At 43.6% G+C, this 21448-nt stretch overlaps 1 protein-coding gene across 6 annotated transcripts in view; it reads right to left on the bottom strand.

Moving 5' to 3' along the window:
• CSMD3 (CUB and Sushi multiple domains 3) overlaps positions 1–21448 on the bottom strand; it is a 1342864-nt gene that overhangs the window by 268204 nt on the left and 1053212 nt on the right. For all 6 annotated transcript variants that reach the window (XM_056522623.1, XM_056522621.1, XM_056522626.1 and 3 more), the window contains 4 exons: positions 18886–19004; positions 9376–9445; positions 8611–8727; positions 5816–6025 (listed from right to left, as the gene is read on the bottom strand). In XM_056522623.1, coding sequence (XP_056378598.1) covers positions 5816–6025; positions 8611–8727; positions 9376–9445; positions 18886–19004 — 516 coding nt within the window. The remainder of the gene's footprint in view (positions 1–5815; positions 6026–8610; positions 8728–9375; positions 9446–18885; positions 19005–21448) is intronic.

A 21448-nucleotide genomic window follows, 5' to 3' on the forward strand; every position in this document is an offset into this window, starting at 1 on the left:
AGAAAGAAAACAAAACAAAAAACTATACAAAGTAGGTAATACCACATTCCTAATGACTTGTACAATTAAATGATAATGTTATTCATCCTGCACAGTGAACGCCGCCAAAAAAATAAAATAAAAAAAATAAAGTGTAAGAATCGCTAATTTTTACCCCCAAAAAAAAGTGAAAGTGGGAAAAAAAGATCAAAGGGTAGTATGTATTGCAAAAATGAAACCAGTAAAAAGTACAGCTCGTCCCGCAAAAAAAATAAGCCCTAACATAATGGCGTGAGAGCGCTAAATAAAAAAGTTAAAAACATAAAAACCTATACAAATTGGGTATTTTACTGACCTACAGAATAAAGATAACATCATTTTTACTGCACAGCAAATGCCATAAATAAAAAAAAACACCAGATGTTTTCCAATTTTTCATGGTATTTTAAAATTTTTAGCAAAACTGCTGCATGTATTAACAAAGAACTACCGCTAATACTGTATAAAGTATAATATGTCATGAAAAAACGTTTGCAGAATAGTGTTGCTCAGTAAAAGCATGTCAAAGTTAACCTGTTCAGGACGCCGTGCATATGCATACGCCCTGCATCCCGAGTCCTTAAGGACTGAGGGCGTATGGATACGCCCGTGGGAATTCCGGTCCCCGCTGCTAGCCGGTTGGGGACCGGATCGGGATGCCTGCTGAAATCATTGAGCAGACACCCCGGCACATCGCCCAGGGGGGTCCTGAGACCCCCTCCCCATGTCGGCGATCGCAGAAAATCGCATGTCAATTCAGACATGCGATTCTCTGCTATTCCGGGCTGATCGGGTCTCTGGTGACCCGATCACCCAGAAAATAGTGATGATCGGAGCTGTCAGGGACAGCCCCGATCATCTTGAGGGCTAGGAGTGAGGTCGCAGAGCTGTGATCTCCTTCTATCCCCTGGATGTCGAGGGGATCGTGGGAAGAAGATGGAGGCCGGTACCTGCAGGAGAAGATGCCTGGGGACCTCGGATCTTCGCTGGAAACTGCTGGATACTGGATCAGGTAGGGATCAGGGGGGGGGGGATTTAAAGTGTAAGTAAAGCGATCTTTACTGTGGCAACCACTAGGAAGGCCATACTGCAACTCCCAGCATGCCCAGACAGCCAAAGGATGTCTGGGCATGCTGGGAGTTGTAGTTTTGCAACATCTGGAGGGTCACAGTTTGGAGACCACTGTTACAGTGGTGCCCAAACGGTAGCCCTCCAGATGTTGCCAAACTACAACTCTCAGCATGCCTGGACTGCCCAGGCATGCTGGGAGTTGTAGTTCTGTAACATCTGTCCCTTCAGATTTAACAATTTTCATGATTTTTTTTTGAAAATTGCTGCTCTACTTTGAAGCCCTCTAATTTTTTCAAAAAGCAAAGTGGACATATTGTATTTGTGAATAAAAATAAAATGTATTGTGAATATCCATTTTTCTTACAAGTAGAGAGCTTAAAAGTTAGAAAAATGCAATATTTTCTAAATTTTCATTAAATTTCGGGATTTTTCACCAAAAAAGGATGCAAGTAACGGCAAAAATTTACCACCAAAATAAAGTAGAATATGTCACAAAAAAACAATCTCAGAATCAGAATATTCAGTAAAAGCGTTTTTGCGTTATTAATTCGTAAAGCGACGGTGGTCAGAATTGCAAAAAAGGGCTCAGTCCTTAAGGTGAAAAAGGGCTGCGTCCTTAAAGGGTACCTCTCATCAAAAAAAACTTATGATATATTATAGATTAATGTATGCAGAACAACCTTACAATTGCATGTTATTAAAAAAATATGCTTCTTTCTATTTAATTTTCCACTTTGAAGAAATGACCACTAGGGGTCTCCCTACCAGTCCTGGCAGCAAGCATTTCAGACTCATGCTGGAGTCCTAAACACTACGAGCTGCCAGTCTGCTTTGTTCACAAAGGAGAACACTCAGAGCTGCCAGCCTGCTTTGTTCACAGCCTGTTTGGCTGTGTACAAAGCAGACTGGCAGCTCTGAGTGTTTAGGACTCCAGCATGAGTCAGAAATGCTTGCTGACAGGACTGATCGGGAAAAATACAATAGAAAGAAGCATATTTTTCATTAACATGCTATTGGAAAGTTATTCAACATTCATTAATCTAAAATATATCAAAAGTTTATTTGATGAGAGGTACCCTTTAAGGGGTTAATACAACTTAAAGAAACAGGACAGATTTGAAAAAAGAAGTCTGGTAATACATGAGGAAATCCTCAAGGGGTTAATGTGCTCCATGTAAGTCTATGAGAAAGTGATTCCCTGTACTCACAATATGTAAACATATGGCCATTTAATTTTATAAATAAAACAATAAACAAATTGAACAGTGAATAGACTTTATTCAATGCAGTGGGTGTTAAAGGGGTACTCCGGCCCTAATACATCTTATCCCTCATCCAAAGGATAGGGGATAAGATGTATGATCGCGGGGGTCGCCCTGCTCCCTCAATGCAAGCCTATGGGAGGGGGTGTGACGTCACATGTGGGCGGAGTCGTGACATCACGATAATCCGGGCCCCATGGTCGTCAGGTTGCACACTCGGAGCCTCCAGCGCTGCAGAGAGCTCGCAAATGTGGGGGTGCTGAATAACAGATTGCGAGGATCCCCAGCGGCGGGACCCCTGCGATCAGACATCTTATCCCCTATCCTTTGGATAGGAGATAAGATGTATTAGGGATCGAATATGCCTTTAATCCACAAATTTTAATGTAGCATCACTTGGCAGTCAGCACACCTTGGCCCTGATTTACTAAGAGTGGAATTATGTTTTCTTTGTGGGTTTTGTTTCTCGAGAAATAATTTTCTATGGTTTTTACTAATGTTTCCCTACATTGCACTTTTTACCACATTTTGCTTTTTTAACGACTGTTCTGAGCTTTGAGGTTTTCCAGAACTCAAATCCACCACATTTTCTTAGGAAGCCTCAGTAAATATGTTGGGATAAAACATTTTGGAGACACGCTCATTTTCAATGACCACGCCCAGCACCTATTTTCTGGTTTTCTGGAGTAAAATGAAGGATTGGTAGGTTGTTTTGAATTCTTGGCACAAATTGTGGCGCAGACAAAACTTGCGGCACAAATGCGCCAAATTCTGGTGCACAACTCGACAAAACAAGTCAGGTTTAGAATAGTAGATCAGGGCCATTCTCATTTACAGGTATGTGTCATGAACATAACCCCTGATTCCACTTAAAGGGGTATTCCGTCCACAGACATCTTATTCCCTGCCCAAAGGGGGTAAAGCCATGCCCCCTCGCAACGTCACGCTATGCCCCATCCATTCATGTCTATGAGAGGGGCGTGATAGCCGTCACGCCCCCTCCCATAGACATGAATGGAGGGGGTTTGGCATGATGTCATGTCTCCAGTCCCGGAAACACAGAGGTTTCTTAGACTGGAGCAGCAGCCCGGCATAGAATGCGGTGCTGCACGGAGTACGCGGTGGGTCCCATAGGTGGGCCCCCCAGGTGATCAGACATCTTACCCCCTATCCTTTGGATAGGGGATAAGATGTATATGGCCGGAATACCCCTTTAACCTCTTCAGGACACAGGGCGTATGGATACGCCCTGCATTCCGAGTCCTTAAGGACCGAGGGCGTATCCATATGCTCGTGGGAAATCCGGTCCCCACCGCTAGCCGGTTGGGGACCGGAGCCGGATGCCTGCTGAAATCATTCAGCAGGCACCCTGGCACATTGCCCAGGGGGGTCCTGAGACCCCCCATGTCGGCGATCGGAGAAAATCGCATGTCAATTCAGACATGCGATTTTCTCCAATTCCGGGCTGATCGGGTCTCTGGTGACCCGATCACCCGGAAAATAGGGCTGATCGGAGTTGTCAGCAACAGCCCCGATCAGCCTAAAGGATAGGAGTGAGGTCGCAAAGCTGCGATCTACTCCTATCCCCTGCCATTACTCAGAACGGAGTTCTGACCAATGGCAGCGCAGAACAGGGGGTTGCCATGGCATGTCGAGGGGCCCTGGATGCCCGCCCCTGGATGTCGAGGGGCTCTGGGAAGAAGATGGAGGCCGTACCTGCAGGAGAAGATGCCTGGGGTACTGGGATCTTCGCTGGAGCCTACTGGATCCTGATCAGGTAGGGAATCGACAGTGGGGGGGGGGGAATTGAAAGTGGCAACCACTAGGGGGGCCAAACTGCAACTCCCAGCATGCCCAGACAGCCAAAGGCTGTCTGAGCATGCTGGGAGTTGTAGTTTTGCAACATCTGGAGGGTCACAGTTTGGAGACCACTGTTACAGTGGTGCCCAAACAGTAGCCCTCTAGATGTTGCCAAACTACAACTCTCAGCATGCCTGGACTGCCCAGGCATGCTGGGAGTTGTAGTTCTGTAACATCTGTCCCTTCAGATTTAGCAATTTTCATGACATTTTTGAAAATTGCTGCTTTACTTTGAAGCCCTCTAATTTTTTCAAAAAGCAAAAGTATGTCCATTTTACGATGCCAACATAAAGTAGACATATTGTATTTGTGAAGAAAAATAAAATTTATTTGAAATATTCATTTTCCTTACAATTAGAGAGCTTCAAAGTTAGAAAAATGCAACTTTTTCAAAATTTTCATGAAATTTGGGGATTTTTCACCAAAAAAAAGATGCAAGTAACAGCAAAAATTTACCACCAAAATAAAGTAGAATATGTCACGAAAAAACAATCTCAGAATCAGAATATTCGTTTTCGCGTTATTAATTCGAAAAGTGACGGTGGTCATAATTGCGAAAAAGGGCTCAGTCCTTAAGGTGAAAAAGGGCTGCGTCCTTAAGGGGTTAAGCCGATCAATTGTTTAGCTGAATATTACGCCTGGCTGTGACCCCAGGAAAACTGCAGCATTAGATGCCGGCCAGTGAAAGAAACGGACAACCATAAATATATGGATACCAGAGGGGAGCAAATCTGTTGAGATGATCTAGGGTGTACTCACATTCAACTCTACCATTCAATTCTCAACATGATCACTGGGTCTCCCAGTAATTGTATCAATGATCACACAGTATCGGTGTCATTGGGAAAACCACAAGAAGGACAATGGATGACATATTAGGCACAACATATATTTATTACAACATATTGGCCCTCATTTACTTAGAAAATCGGGTTGTAAGTCTTGCTTTCTTACCCGACTGCTTTTTTTCCCCAGGTATTTACTATTATGTCGCATCCTGTTTGTTGTCGGGAAAAAATCCACAACAATTCAACAAATTCGGGTTGGAAACCTTTATAAATACGTGAGAAAGCTCAGAAATGTCGGGTTACGCCCCTTTTTCGGGTTTGGGAGAATGCACATCGGGTCCATCGGGAAAAAATGTTGCATCGTGTCGCAGACTGGCGCACGATGTCTACGACATGTCGCAGACAAAGATGCGCCAAAAAAAAACGACAAAAGAAGTTGGGTTTAGAATAGTAAATGAGGGCCATTAATTTACGGTTTTAGTTGTAGACCTTTTATATTTGTGCGCATACAGCCTGGACTTTTGCTTTAAGGGGGGGATGGATTAATCCACCACCTATTTTATATATTTGGTCTATTTTTGAACATGTCTTTGCTTGCTTAGAAGGAACTTTCTATTTCAATATGAACATAGACAGATCCTCTCCACTCTCTTCCTTTTATCTACTCAAAAAAAAAAAAAAAACTCCCCAGACACTTTGGCTGTCAGACTTATAGCCGGGTTATAAATAGACACGCTAACTGCGCACAAAGTTACTAAATGCACATTTTAAAAAGTTTTTATTGATTGCATTAGAATAGCAAAGTGTGTTGCTTACCTTGATAAATGATGTGAAATCCCTGTTTGTTCTGAGAATAATCGCTGTGGAAATACAGGCTGGTCTCATGAGTTGTGCTGAACAATGAAGCTGGGACCTGAGGACCACTTAACCTGCCAATTACCGAGCCGGTGTCTGCAGGTCCGCTCCGCACCTCCAGGTAGTCGTGTATTGTTTCAGTGGAGAAATTGACAAATTGTAGATGCACACCTGATAAGATAAATCACGTACATCGTATTACCTAACGAAACATTTAATTAAAGCAGCGGTAGTAAAAGGCGCTTCCAGCTGTTTATTACACTTCTGCTGTTCTCACCGAGTGTGTCCTCCTCTGATTGGTGTGAGCACTTCAGGCCTATTGTTCTAATAGGAAATACAGTATGAAGACTCCACTGTATATTGCTCAAGAAAAATATATCTGTTCTCCTGTTTATGCATTAGCATTGACTATAAATTCAGAGAGGACGATTACTGTCCATTAAAGCTCAGAAGATGATATAATGTAACTAAATGTTCATGCAGACAACCATATGTAGGGAAAAAGCCCAAATCATCAACGTCAATTCTTTAAACCTATTATTTAAACATATCTTTGTAGATTTTTTTTCTTTTAAAATTTTCATTTTATTATCTATTCTTTAAAGGGGTGCTCCGCTCCTAACATCTTATCCCCTATCCAAAGGATTGGGGATAAGATGTCAGATCGCCAGGGTCCCACTGCTGGGGACCCCCGGGATCTCCGCTGCGGCACCCCGCTATCATTACTGCACAAAGCACACTCTCTGTGTGCGTAATGACAGGGGCCGGAGCTTCGTTACATCACGGCTCCGCCTCATTGTGATATCACGGCCCTCCCCCTCAATACAAGTATTAAGGGGGCGGGTCGTGACGTCATGAGGGGCGGAGCCGTGACGTCACGATGATCCGGCCCCTGTATCGCCCGTCATTACGCACAGAGCAAGTGTGCTCTGTGCAGTAATGATAGAGGGGTGCCGCAGCGGAGATCCCGGGGGTCCCCAGCAGTGGGACCATGGCGATCTGACATCTTGTCCCCTATCCTTTGGATAGGGGATAAGATGGCTATGGGCGGAGTACCCCTTTAAAATAATAATTTAAAAAATCATTTTACTATCTATATTTTAAAATTATAAAATTTTAAAATTTTGCCCACCGGCCTAAAACTCAGCTGGGATTTTCTGTTTTACTTTTCATAATATGGAGAAGGCTGCTGGAAAGTGTTCTGCACAGCATTACAGGGAAAAGTGACACCGGTGTAAAGATAAGACACCGTTCACAGTAGCTAATACTCAGAGCTCTGCCTCGCCCTCCCTTAGGAAGAACCTTTGTAAAGGTCACAGGGAATACCCAGTAATGTTTCCAATTCATATGAATGAATTGTCTATTGTTGTCTATGTCCATGGGGGATGTGTTGAAGCATATCTTTGAAAGCTGTTTAAAACAGGCAAGATGGCTGCCCCCATAATAATATACCGTATATACTCGAGTATAAGCCGAGTTTTTCAGCACGATTTTTCTTGCTGAAAACGCCCCCCTCAGCTTATACTCGAATGAACTCTCTGCCTGTCAATTCCTTCTCAGTGGTCTTCAAACTGCGGACCTCCAGATGTTGCAAAACTACAACTCCCAGCATGCCCGGACAGCCATTGGCTGTCAAGGCATGCTGGGTGTTGTAGTTTTGAAACCTCTGGAGGTCCGCAGGTTGAAGACCACTGTGCCCTTCGTCATCATCCAGCCCCCCCCCCCTTTTGTTTTGCACTCACCTCCCCTCGGCGTGAAGTTAGGGTGACCTGGTCCAGGCCATCTATGCTGCAGGTACCGTCCGGTGGGGATGGTTAGTCATTGCGGGCTGTCCATTTTTCACCCGGGGGCCCTCTTCTCTGCTCCGGGCCTGGCCCCGGACTAGTGACGTTGCCTTGATGACGACGCACAGGGACTTTGCGCATGAACATCATCATCAAGGCAACGTCACTAGTCCGGAGCAGGCCCAAAGCGAGGAGAAAAGGGCCCCCGGTGAAAATGAACAGCCCTCAACAACTAACCATCCACACCGGACGGTCCCTGCACCATAGATGGCCCTGACCAGCTCACCCTAACTTCCCGCAGAGGGGAGGTGAGTACGAAACAAAAGGGGGGGGGGGCTGGATGATGACTAAGGCCGCGGTGGTCTTCGACCTGCGGACCTCCAGAGGTTTCAAAACTACAACTCCCAGCATGACTGGACAGCCGATGACTGTCCGGGCATGCTGGGAGTTGTAGTTTTGCAACACCTGTAGGTCCGCAGGTTGAAGATCACTGATGAAGGGATTGACAGGCGGTGATGATGAAGGGGGGGATGATGACGGGGGTCTGGATGATTACATGGGGGGATGATGTATTTCCCAACTCTAGGCTTATAGTCAAGTCAATAACTTTTCCTGGGTTTTTGGGGTGAAATTAGGGGCCTCGGCTTATATTCGGGTCGGCTTATACTCGAGTGTGTACGGTACAAAAAAAAAAAATATATAAAATAAAATTACAATAAAAAGATATAAATAGAGAACAATTTGAAAAAAAAATAAAAAATGTTTCAGCATCTGCCTGTTATCAGTAAAGAGGTTAGGCCTCTATTGCTTGAATTGTTATGGTATTCCCCCTATACAAACCAAGATAAGACTACTCTTTAAAGACTATGAAATAATGGACCACATATGGGTCAGTTTGACATCATCTTAAAAGTGAAATCAAAGAAATGTACAATGTCTTGTCATTGATGGCACAAAACAGGAGTCACTTACCAAAACCAATAGGAAGCTTGACTGTCCATGTACAATCCAAACTACTTGGGTAGTTTCCTGGAAATCCAGGGCTGAGTATAACACCACTGAAGTCCATCATCGCTCCACCACACTGAGCTAGAGGAAAATGACAACCGGATGTCAATCATATCGGCAAACCAGCAGCTGGTGCAACACACTGTAGGGGTGATATATTAAAACCTGTCCTGAGGAAAAGTTCTTGAGTTGCCCATAGCAACCAATCAGATCGCTTCTTTCATTTTTTTAAAAAGGCCTCTGAAAAATGAAAGAAGCAATCTGATTGGTTGCTATGGGCAACTCAGAAACTTTTCCTCTGGACAGGTTTTGATAAATCTCCCCCAAAGTCCCTAAATTGTTCATGCGCCTTCAAGGTCTACCAAGTCATCGAGCTATTTTAATTTCCATTGTATTGAGATTTGATAGTGAGAGTATGACAGTCAGAACAGTATTAACCCAATGTTGTAATAATTCCTTTAAATGATGAACTTCCAAAAATGTCCTATTGTTTCAAATATCAAAATTAAGGTTTTTGCTAAATTCATTGCCTTATTATATTTTTCGGAAAGGGGGAGATTGAGAGAAGTTGTGAAATGCAATAGCTAAGCACATTTTTAGGGTCAACATGTCTAACATACATGAAATACCATGAGGCCTTAGGGACATATTTGATAGATGTGGGTTTATCTTCCCCATTTACTGATTTTATATTCCCCAATGACACTATTAGCATTTTTTAACACTTACCAATGCATATAGGAATTGGATAGTTCCATCTTCTCACTGGGCCAGGCATACATGTGATATGAGAATGTCCCTGTGGGAAATACAGTTAACAAAATTTTAGTAAAAGTGCATTTAGAAAGTCTTTAGACCCTTTCACCCTTTTTACATTTTGACATACTGAGTCATTTGGCAAATAAAAAAATCATCCATCAATCTGAACTCGCTATCCCACATTGAAAATGTGAAAACAGAATTTTTGAATTTTGTAAAAAAAAAAAAAAAAAAATACTAAAAAAAAAAAAAAAAACATTTAGCAAGGGCATAGGTATTCAACCCATTGCTGTGACACTTAACCCCTTAAGGACCGGAGGTTTTTCCGTTTTTGCATTTTCGTTTTTTGCTCCTTGCCTTTAAAAAATCATAACTCTTTCAAATTTACACCTAAAAATCCATATGATGGCTTATTTTTTGCGCCACCAATTCTACTTTGTAATGACGTCAGTAATTTTGCCCAAAAATCTATGGTGAAGCGGGAAAAAAAATCATTGTGCGACAAAATTTAAAAAAAAACGCTGTTTTGTAACTTTTGGGGGCTTCCGTTTCTACGTAGTACATTTTTCGGTAAAAATGACACCTGATATGTATTCTGTAGGTCCATACGATTAAAATGATACCCTACTTATATAGGTTTGATTTTGTCGGACTTCTGGAAAAAATCATAACTACATGCAGGAAAATTAATACGTTTAAATTGTCATCTTCTGACCCCTATAACTTTTTTATTTTTCCGTGTATGGGGCGGTATGAGGGCTCATTTTTTGCGCCGTGATCTGAAGTTTTTAACGGTACCATTTTTGCATTGATAGGACTTATTGATCGCTTTTTATTCATTTTTTCATGATATAAAAAGTGACCAAAAATGCACTATTTTGGACTTTGGAATTTTTTTGCGCGCACGCCATTGACCGTGCGGTTTAATTAACGATATATTTTTATAATTCGGACATTTCCGCACGCGGCGATACCATTTATGTTTATTTTTATTTTTATTTACACTGTGTTTTTTCTTTTATGGGAAAAGGGGGGTGATTCAAACTTTTAATAGGGAAGGGGTTAAATGATGTTTATTCACTTTTTTTTTGCACTTTTTTTTTGCAGTGTTATAGGTCCCATAGGGACCTATAACACTGCACACACTGATCTTTTACATTGATCACTGGTTTCTCATAAGAAACCAGTGATCGATGATTCTGCCGCATGACTGCTCATGCCTGGATCTCAGGCACTGAGCTGTCATTCGGCGATCGGACAGCGAGGAGGCAGGTAGGGGCCCTCCCGCTGTCCTGTCAGCTGTTCGGGATGCCGCGATTTCACCGCGGCTATCCCGAACAGCCCACTGAGCTAGCCGGCATGCTTTCGGTTTCACTTTAGACGCGGCGTTCAACTTTGAACGCCGCGTCTAAAGGGTTAATAGCGCGCGACACAGCGATCAATGCCGCGCGCTATTAGCCACGGGTCCCGGCCGTTGTTAGAGGCCGGGCCCGAACCGCTATGACGCGGGGCCACGCCGTGGCCCCGCGTTATAGATCGGGAGTGGACACATGACGTTCCAGTACGTCATGTGTCCTTAAGGGGTTAAAGTTTAGTTCTGGGGCCTCCAACTTGATCATCTCTGAGATGTTTTTACACCTTGATTGCAGTCACCTGTGGTAAATTTAGCTGATTGAACAGAATTTTGGAAGACACAGCCCTGAATATTTAAGGTCTCACAGCTGACAATGCACATCAGAGCATAAACCAAGCCATGAGGGGGAAACCACTTCCTGTAGAGCCCAGAGATCATCATTGTGAGGATACAGTTCTTATTTGCTTATTTGGGGGATACCCAGTCACCTAATAGGGAAACAAGTTTGGGAATAAGCTTTGTCAAATGGGTTGCCCACTTTATTGCTAGAAGCCCACACAACCCTGCAAAAATAAACATGTAACAGGATATCCTGATGCGTCAATGTTTAACAATTAGCTCTACAGGGCAGAAATGTTCTCTTTCTCTGTACTTCTAAAGTAAGAGTATTTAGGCACATGGCAATTGACAAGATAAATATTAATATCTAGTTGTCAATTTATTAACACATTTCAAGGACGATTAACAGAGACATGCCATAAAAAGGTCTAATGTGTGCGAGTTGTTCATTTGGAAGCCCAGATCCTGGATCTAGAGGAGCAACTGGCAAAACTGAGACACATTGACAACTTGGAGGGGAGTCTCCTGCTCACTGAGCAAGTACTCTCTTGGGTAGAGGTGGGGGAGGATAGTGGGACGGAGGTGCAGGACAGTCAAGCAGCTAGCTGGGTTACAGTTAGAAAATGGGGTAGAGGGAAAAGTGTCAGTGAGGCTAGTGTTGATCTGACACACCCCAACAAGTTTTCCTGGTTGGTAGATGAGGGGGATACCATTTCAGAGCTAGCGGTACTGCAGCAGGACTCTGCAGCAGGACCGCCAGGGGGGATGTCTGCTTCCCTAAGGAGGGAGCGAGGAGTGCAGGGCAGGCAAGACATGTACTGGTAGTGGGGGACTCAGTTATTAGGGGGACAGACATGGTGATCTGTCACAAAGACTGGGATCGCCGAACAGTGTGTTGTCTTCCTGACACTTGAGTTCGGCACGTCGCAGATTGGGTTGACAGGTTGCTTGGTGGGGCTGGAGAGGACGCAGCAGTCATGGTACATATGACAAAGTACCAATGACAAAGTAAAAGGTAGTTGGTAGGTGGAGTGTCCTTAGAAATGATTTCAGGGACTAAGGTCGTAAGCTTAAAGGGGTATTCAACTGGAAAATATTTTTTTTTTTAAACAACTGGTGCCAGAAAGTTAGACAGATTTGTAAATTACTTCTATTTAAAAATCCAATCCTTCCAGTACTTATCCGCTGATGTATGTTCCAGAGGAAGTTATTTTCTTTTTGAATTTCCTTTCTGTCTGATGACAGTGCTCTCTGCTGACACCTCTGTCCATTTTAGGAACTGTCCAGAGTAGGAGCAAATCACCATAGCAAACCTATTCTGCTCTGGACAGTTCCTGACATGGACAGAGGTGTCAGCAGAGAACACTGTGGTCAGACCGAAAGGAAATTAAAAAAAGAAAAGAACATCCTCTGTAGTATACAGCAGCTGATAAGTACTGGAAGGGTTAAGATTTTAAAAATAAAAGTCATTTACAAATCTGTTTGACTTTCTGGTACCAGGTGATTACAAAAAAAAAAAAAAAATGTTTTCCAGGGAAGTAACCCTTTAAGGCAAGGGCCTCCAAGGTAATATTTTCTGAAATATTACCTGTTCCACGAGCCATACCATAGAGGCAGCAAGAGATTAGGGAGGTAAACCAGTTGCTCAGAAGCTGGTGTAGGAAGGATGGATACTGGCTCTATTGTTGGGACGGGCTGCACCTCAATGGGGAGGGTGCAGCTGTGCTTGGGGAGAAGATGGCTAGAAGGGTGGAGGAGTGTTTAAACTAGGGACTGAGGGGAGGGAACCTACAACATAGAGGGGGAAGATAGTGTAGATAGAGAGGGGGGACTTATTAATGTACTTAGGGGTGGAGTGGAGGGAGAGGTTAGACTAGTGAATAGGGATAGGCTTCATAGGAAGAAAATACATACACCTTTGAATTGCATGTTGACTACTGCCAGAAGTCTGACCAAGAAAGCAGAGGAACTGGAGTGATTGATGTCTGAGGACAATTATGACAGAAACTTAGTTGGACAATAGCTGTGAGTGGGCGGTTAACATACGGGGTTATAGTCTATTCAGGAAGGATCAGAGAAAACAGAAAAGGGGGAGGAGTTTGTCTTTGTGTGAAATTGAATCTGAAGGCCACACTGCGGGAGGATATATGGGAGGGAAACAATAACGTGGAGTCATTATGGGTAGAAATATATGGAGATACAAATAAACAGACCTGACAGAGTAACTAACGTTCAAGTAGAAGGACACCTAGGGAATAGTGATCATAATATAATACATTATAACTTGTTCTTCAGTAAGGGAATCTCTCGAGGGGCCACAAAAACAATTCATTTTAAGAAGGGAAAGTTTGATCAATTCAGAGAAGCCCTTAACAATATAAATTGGGATAATGGGAGATTTTTTAAAATATATTAAATTCTCACTCTAAGATTTATATACCTTATAGGAATAAAATTGTCAGAAATAAAAGAAAGCCAATATGGCTGAATAAAAATGTTAAGGGGGCAATAAATGACAACAAATAAAGCATTTAAACTACTAAAACAGGACAGAAGTGAAGAAGCATTAACCCCTTAACGACGCAGGACGTATATTTACGTCCTGCACCGGCTCCCGCGATATGAAGCGGGATCGCGCCGCGATCCCGCATCATATTGCGTCGGTCCCGGCGCTCAACAACTGCCAGGACCTGCGGCTAATACCACACATCGCCGAACGTGGCAATGTGCAGTATTAACCCTTTAGAAGCGGCGGTCAAAGCTGACCGCCGCTTCTAAAGTGAAAGTGACCCGGCTGCTCAGTCGGGCTGTTCGGGACCGCCGCAGTGAAATTGCGGCATCCCGAACAGCTGACCGGACACCGGGAGGGCCCTAACCTGCCTCCTCGGTGTCCGATCGACGAATGACTGCTCCGTGCCTGAGATCCAGGCAGGAGCAGTCATGCGCCGATAACACTGATCACAGGCGTGTTAATACACGCCTGTGATCAGGATGAGAGATCAGGATGAGAGGTCCTATGGGACCTATAACACTGCAAAAAAAATGTAAAAAAAAGTGTTAATAAAGGTCATTTAACCCCTTCCCTAATAAAAGTTTGAATCACCCCCCTTTTCCTATAAAAAAAAATAAAACAGTGTAAAAAAAATAAATAAATAAACATATGTGGTATCGCCGCGTGCGTAAATGTCCGAACTATAAAAATATATCATTAATTAAACCGCACGGTCAATGGCGTACGCGCCAAAAAAATTCAAAGTCCAAAAAAGCGTATTTTGGTCACTTTTTATACCATTAAAAAATGAATAAAAAGTGATCAAAAAGTACGATCAAAACAAAAATCATACCGATAAAAACTTCAGATCACGGCGCAAAAAATGAGTCCTCATACCGCCCTGTATGTGGAAAAATAAAAAAGTTATAGGAGTCAGAAGATGACATTTTTCAACGTATAAATTTTCCTGCATGTAGTTATGATTTTTTCCAGAAGTGCGATAAAATCAAACCTATATAAGTAGGGTATCATTTTAACCGTATGGACCTACAGAATAATGATAAGGTGTAATTTTTACCGAAATATGCACTGCGTAGAAACGGAAGCCCACAAAAGTTACAAAATGGCGTTTTTTTTTCGATTTTGTCGCACAATGATTTTATTTTCTGTTTCTCCGTGAATTTTTGGGTAAAATGACTAATGTCACTGCAAATTAGAATTGGCGACGCAAAAAATAATCCATAATATGGATTTTTAGGTGGAAAATTGAAAGGGATCTGATTTTTAAAAGGTAAGGAGGAAAAAACGAAAGTGCAAAAACGGAAAAACACTGAGTCCTTAAGGGGTTAAAAAGCTATAGAGAGAAATGTAAAATATGTAAAAAACAGATAATAGCTGCAAAAATAGTGTTGCTCGCGAATATTCGCAATGCGAATTTTATTCGCGAATATCGCATATTCGCGAATATTCGCGAATATAGCACTATATATTCGTAATTACGAATATTGTTTTTTTTTTTCACAGTATATATCACAGTGATCATCCCTCTTTGCTTCCAGCTTGTGTGGTGTAAAGAAGGCTCTAATACTACTGTGTGAGACTGGTGTGCGAATTTTCGCATATACGAAAATTTGCATAAGCAAATTTCCGCATTTGCGAATTTTTGCATATGCTAATTTTTGTATATGCTGATTTTCGCATATGTTAATTTTCGCATACACAAATTTTCGCGTATGCGCAAATAAAACGAGAATATTACGAATATGCAAATATTCGCGAATATATGACGAATATTCGTCCATATATTCGCGAATATTCGCAAATTCGAATATGGCCTATGCCGCTCAACACTATGCAAAAATAGAGACATAAAGACTCTTTGCCAAAGAGAGTAAAACTAACCCCCAAAATGTTCTTTAACTAACTATATTAATAGCAAAAAGGTTAAAAATGAAAGTGTAGGCCCTTTAAAAAACAAAGATAAAGAAGAAATTATAAATGGGATCAGGAAAAAGCAAGTATATTAAATTCTTCTCCACTGTATTCACCGAGGAAAATGAACTGCCAGGCGACGTACAGCGGGATAAGGTAAACTCCCCAGTACATGTATCCTGTCTAACACAGGAAGAAGTACAGTGCCGCCTACAAAAAATCAAAATAGACAAATTGCCAGGTCCAGATGGCATTCACCCTGTTAGTTTAACCTCTGCTGTATGTAAATTGTTTGAGGGTTTCCTAAGAGATGCTATTTTGGAATATCTTGATAAAAATTTATGTATGACCCCCATATCAGCATGGCTTTATGAGGGATCAGTCCTGTCAAACTAACCTGATCAGCTTTTAAGAGGAGGTGAGCACCAGACTGGACCAAGGGCAATCCCTGGATGTCATATATCTGGATTTTTCAAAACATTTGATATGGTGTCACATAAAAGGTTGGTGTATAAAATGAGAAGGATTGGGCTAGGGGAAAATGTGTGCAAGTGGGTAAGAAACTGGCTCAGTGATAGGAAACCGAAGATGGTTATTAATGGTGCTTATTCTGATTGGGAGACTGTTACTAGAGGGGTACCACAGGAGTCTGTCTTGGGTCCTGTTCTAATTAATATATGTATTAATGACCTTGTAGAGAGGTTGAATAGTAATGTAGCAATCTTTGCAGATGATACTAAACTCTGTAAAGCGGTAAACACTATAGAGGACAGTGCATTGTTACAAATGGATCTGGATAGGTTGGAGGTTTGGGCTGGGAAGTGGCAGATGAGGTTCAACACTGATAAATGTAAGGTAATGCACTTGGGGAAGAAAAATCCGGGCTGGAATTATGTATTAAATGGGAGAACACTTGGAACGACTGACGTGGAAAGTACTTGGGAGTCCTAGTTAATGGTAAATTTAGCCGTAGTGACCAGTGTCAGGCAGCTGCTGCCAAGGCAAATAAAATCATGGGGTGCATCAATAGGGGCATAGATGCCACGACAAGGAAATAATTCTACCGCTGTGCAAATCACTAGTCAGACCACACATGGAATACTGTGTACAGTACTGGGCACCAGTGTACCAGAAAGATATAGTGGAGCTGGAGAGGGTTCAAAGACGGGCAATCAGAGTAATACAGGGAATGGGAGGACAACAGTACCCAGAAAGATTATCAGAATTAGGGTTATTTAGTTTAGAAAAAAGAAGGTTTAGGGGAGACCAAATAACTATGTATCAATATATCAGGTGACCGTACAGAGATCTCTTCCATGATATATTTATACCCAGAACTGTATCTATAACAAGGGGGCATCCTCTACGTCTTGAGTAAAGAAGGTTTCTGCACCAGCACAGATGGGGGTTCTTTACTGTAAGAGCAGTGAAACTGTGGAATTATCTGCCTGAGGAGGTGGTCATGGTTATCTCGGTTAACTATTTTTGGAGAATAATAACATTACAGGATATGAATTCTTGATCTAAAAGGGACAGAAGGTTGAGCCGTGGATTTATTCTGATTGCCATATTTGGTGTTGGGAAATAATTTTTAGTATGAGGGTTTTTTGCCTTCCTCTGGATCAACTCAGTAGGAACTCATTAGGGTTATAGGTTGAACTTGAAGGACTCTGGTCTTTTTTCAACCTTATGAACTAAATTACTATGTTGCTAGAAAACTCAATAATGCTGACTGGTCTCATTTAAATTTGATCATGAGGGGCCAAATTTAGGCATAAGGTTGGGAATTTTTCTTGGAGACACCATGTATGGACAGTATAGGAAAAGGAGTGACTAATACTGGAACCTTCAGGTCTTGTAAGGGGAAACCTATTAAAGTCAACATACACTGACTCAGCAATGATAAAAATTCATGAAAAATTTTATATTTCTAACATCAAATTAAATAGGTCTGATTCCTGGCCTTTGAAAAATATTTTTGTTCTACATGAAGATATAAATAACCATACTGATTTTTTTTCTCTTTTTGATACACTGCTCAAAAAAATAAAGGGAACACTAAAATAACACATCCTAGATCTGAATGAATGAACTAGTCATATGAAATACTTTCGTCTTTACGTAGTTGAATGTGCTGACAACAAAATCACACAAAAATTATCAATGGAAATTAAATTTATCAACCCATGGAGGTCTGGATATGGAGTCACACTCAAAATCAAAGTAGAAACCACACTACAGGCTGATCCAACTTTGATGTAATGTCCTTAAAATAAGTCAAAATGAGGCTCAGTAGTGTGTGTGGCCTCCATGTGCCCGTATGACCTCCCTACAACGCCTGGGCATGCTCCTGATGAGGTGGTGAATGGTCTTGTGAGGGATGTCCTCCCTGAAATGAATTAAAGAATCAGCCAACTCCTGGACAGTCTGTGGTGCAATGTGGCATTGGTGAATGGAGCGAGACATTCAGGTCTGGGGAACTGGCATGCCAGTCCATAGCATCAATGCCTTCCTCTTGCAGGAACTACTGACACACTCCAGCCACATGAGGTCTAGCATTGTCTTGCATTAGGAGGAACACAGGGCCAACCGCACCAGCATATGGTCTCACAAGGGGTCTGAGGATCTCATCTCGGTACCTAATGGCTGTCAGGCTACCTCTGGCAAGCACATGGAGGGCTGTGCAGCCCCCCAAAGAATTGCCACCCCACACCATTACTGACCCATCACCAAAACGGTCATGTTGGTGGATGTTGCAGGCATCAGCACGTTCTCCATGGCGTCTCCAGACTCTGTCGGTCACATGTGCACAGTGTGAGCCTGCTTTCATCTGTGAAGAGCACAGGGCGCCAGTGGCGAATTTGCCAATCTTGGTGTTCTCTGACAAATGCCAAATGTCCTGCACGGTGTTGGGCTGTAAGCACAACTCCCACCTGTTGATGTTGGGCCCTCATACCACCCTCATGGAGTCTATTTCTGACCTTCTAAGTGACACATGCACATTTGTGGCCTGCTGGAGGTCATTTTGCAGGGCTCTGGCAGAGCTCCTCCTGCTCCTCCTTGCACAAAGGCGAAGGTAGCGGTCCTGCTGCTGGGTTGTTGCCTTCCTACGGCCTCCTCCACGTCTCCTGGTTGCGCCTCCATGCTCTGGACACTACTCTGACAGACACAGCAAACCTTGCCACAGCTCGCACTGATGTGCCATCCTGGAGGAGCTGCACTACCTGAGCACCTGGTGTGGGTTGTGGGGTGTATATTCACTGTCTATTTATCTTTCTAGTTGTGTGATCTACCGGTGTGTTTAGTTTAATAGATAAAAAAGTATAAGTGTATAAGTGTTATAAAAGTAAATGTTAAACAATACCTGGAGAGAGTATCCTTGATCACAATGAAAGGACACCACATCGCCAACCATGTATCTGTCACCGACCTTTATCCCGTTACTTGGCATTAGGGGCTCTGGACATGAGTCAAGGCCGATTGCTAAAAAATAAATGAGAATAACATTGATTATTCAAATTAATATTGTGAGCAACCAGTTTATAAAATATTTATTATTGTTTTTGCTTTAGTACTTTCCATAGTTTGTCAAAGGTGGACAATCATTTTACAATGAAAATTACACAGCGGGTAATTTAAACAGATATTTAAATTGGAATTCTGCACTCACTATTATAAGACTGAGTCAGCCAGTGAATTACCTATATCCTAGGTCAACGATTCCCAAGCTAGAGTACTGTCACGATGCCGGCTGGCAGGTAGTGGATCCTCTGTGCCAGAGAGGGATTGGCGTGGACCGTGCTAGTGGACCGGTTCTAAGCCACTACTGGTTTTCACCAGAGCCCGCCGCAAAGCGGGATGGTCTTGCTGCGGCGGTAGTGACCAGGTCGTATCCACTAGCAACGGCTCACCTCTCTGGCTGCTGAAGATAGGCGCGGTACAAGGGAGTAGGCAAAAGCAAGGTCGGACGTAGCAGAAGGTCGGGGCAGGCAGCAAGGATCGTAGTCAGGGGCAACGGCAGAAGGTCTGGAAACACAGGCAAGGAACACACAAGGAACGCTTTCACTGGCACTAAGGCAACAAGATCCGGCAAGGGAGTGCAGGGGAAGTGAGGTGATATAGGGAAGTGCACAGGTGAACACACTAATTGGAACCACTGCGCCAATCAGCGGCGCAGTGGCCCTTTAAATCGCAGAGACCCGGCGCGCGCGCGCCCTAGGGAGCGGGGCCGCGCGCGCCGGGACAGAACAGACGGAGAGCGAGTCAGGTAGGGGAGCCGGGGTGCGCATCGCGAGCGGGCGCTACCCGCATCGCGAATCGCATCCCGGCTGGCAGCGGAATCGCAGCGCCCCGGGTCAGAGGACGTGACCGGAGCGCTGCCGCGGGGAGAGTGAAGCGAGCGCTCCGGGGAGGAGCGGGGACCCGGAGCGCTCGGCGTAACAGTACCCCCCCCCTTGGGTCTCCCCCTCTTCTTAGAGCCTGAGAACCTGAGGAGCAGACTTTTGTCTAGGATGTTGTCCTCAGGTTCCCAGGATCTCTCTTCAGGACCACAACCCTCCCAGTCCACTAAAAAAAAATTTTTCCCTCTGACCTTTTTGGCAGCTAAAATTTCTTTGACCGAGAAGATGTCCGAGGAGCCGGAAACAGGAGTGGGAGGAACAGATTTGGGAGAAAAACGGTTGAGGATGAGTGGTTTGAGAAGAGAGACGTGAAAGGCATTAGGGATACGAAGAGAGGGAGGAAGAAGAAGTTTATAAGAGACAGGATTAATTTGACACAAAATTTTGAAAGGACCAAGATAGCGTGGTCCCAACTTGTAGCTAGGGACACGGAAGCGGACATATTTAGCGGAGAGCCATACCTTGTCTCCAGGGGAAAAAACGGGGGGAGCTCTTCTTTTCTTATCCGCGAACTTCTTCATGCGTGATGAAGCCTGTAAGAGAGAATTTTGGGTCTCTCTCCATATGATGGAAAGGTCACGAGAAATTTCATCCACAGCGGGCAGACCAGAGGGCAAGGGAGTAGGGAGGGGGGGAAGAGGGTGACGGCCGTACACCACGAAAAATGGGGATTTGGAGGAAGACTCAGAGACCCTGAAGTTATACGAGAATTCGGCCCATGGGAGGAGATCTGCCCAGTCATCCTGGCGGGAGGAAACAAAATGTCGCAAATAATCACCCAAGATCTGGTTAATCCTTTCTACTTGTCCATTGGACTGGGGATGATATGCAGAAGAAAAATTTAATTTAATCTTGAGTTGTTTACAGAGAGCCCTCCAGAATTTAGACACGAATTGGACGCCTCTATCCGAGACAATCTGCGTAGGCAACCCGTGAAGACGAAAAATGTGTACAAAAAATTGTTTAGCCAACTGAGGCGCAGAAGGAAGACCAGGAAGAGGGATGAAATGTGCCATTTTGGAGAATCGATCAACGACCACCCAAATAACAGTGTTGCCACGGGAAGGGGGTAAATCAGTAATAAAATCCATACCAATCAGAGACCAAGGCTGTTCGGGGACAGGCAGAGGATGAAGAAAACCAGCGGGCTTCTGGCGAGGAGTCTTATCCCGGGCACAGATAGTGCAGGCTCGCACAAAGTCCACAACATCCGTCTCCAGAGTCGGCCACCAATAGAAGCGGGAGATGAGTTGCACAGATTTCTTGATACCCGCATGACCTGCGAGATGGGAGGAGTGACCCCATTTGAGGATTCCGAGGCGTTGGCGAGGAGAAACAAAGGTCTTTCCTGGAGGAGTCTGCCTGATGGAGGCAGGAGAAGTGGAGATCAGGCAGTCAGGTGGAATGATGTGTTGCGGAGAGAGTTCAACTTCTGAGGCATCCGAGGAACGAGAGAGAGCATCGGCCCTAATGTTCTTATCGGCAGGACGAAAGTGAATCTCAAAATTAAATCGGGCAAAGAACAGA

Source organism: Hyla sarda, chromosome 5, assembly GCF_029499605.1.
Source record: "Hyla sarda isolate aHylSar1 chromosome 5, aHylSar1.hap1, whole genome shotgun sequence".
Classification (NCBI taxonomy): Eukaryota; Metazoa; Chordata; class Amphibia; order Anura; family Hylidae; genus Hyla; species Hyla sarda.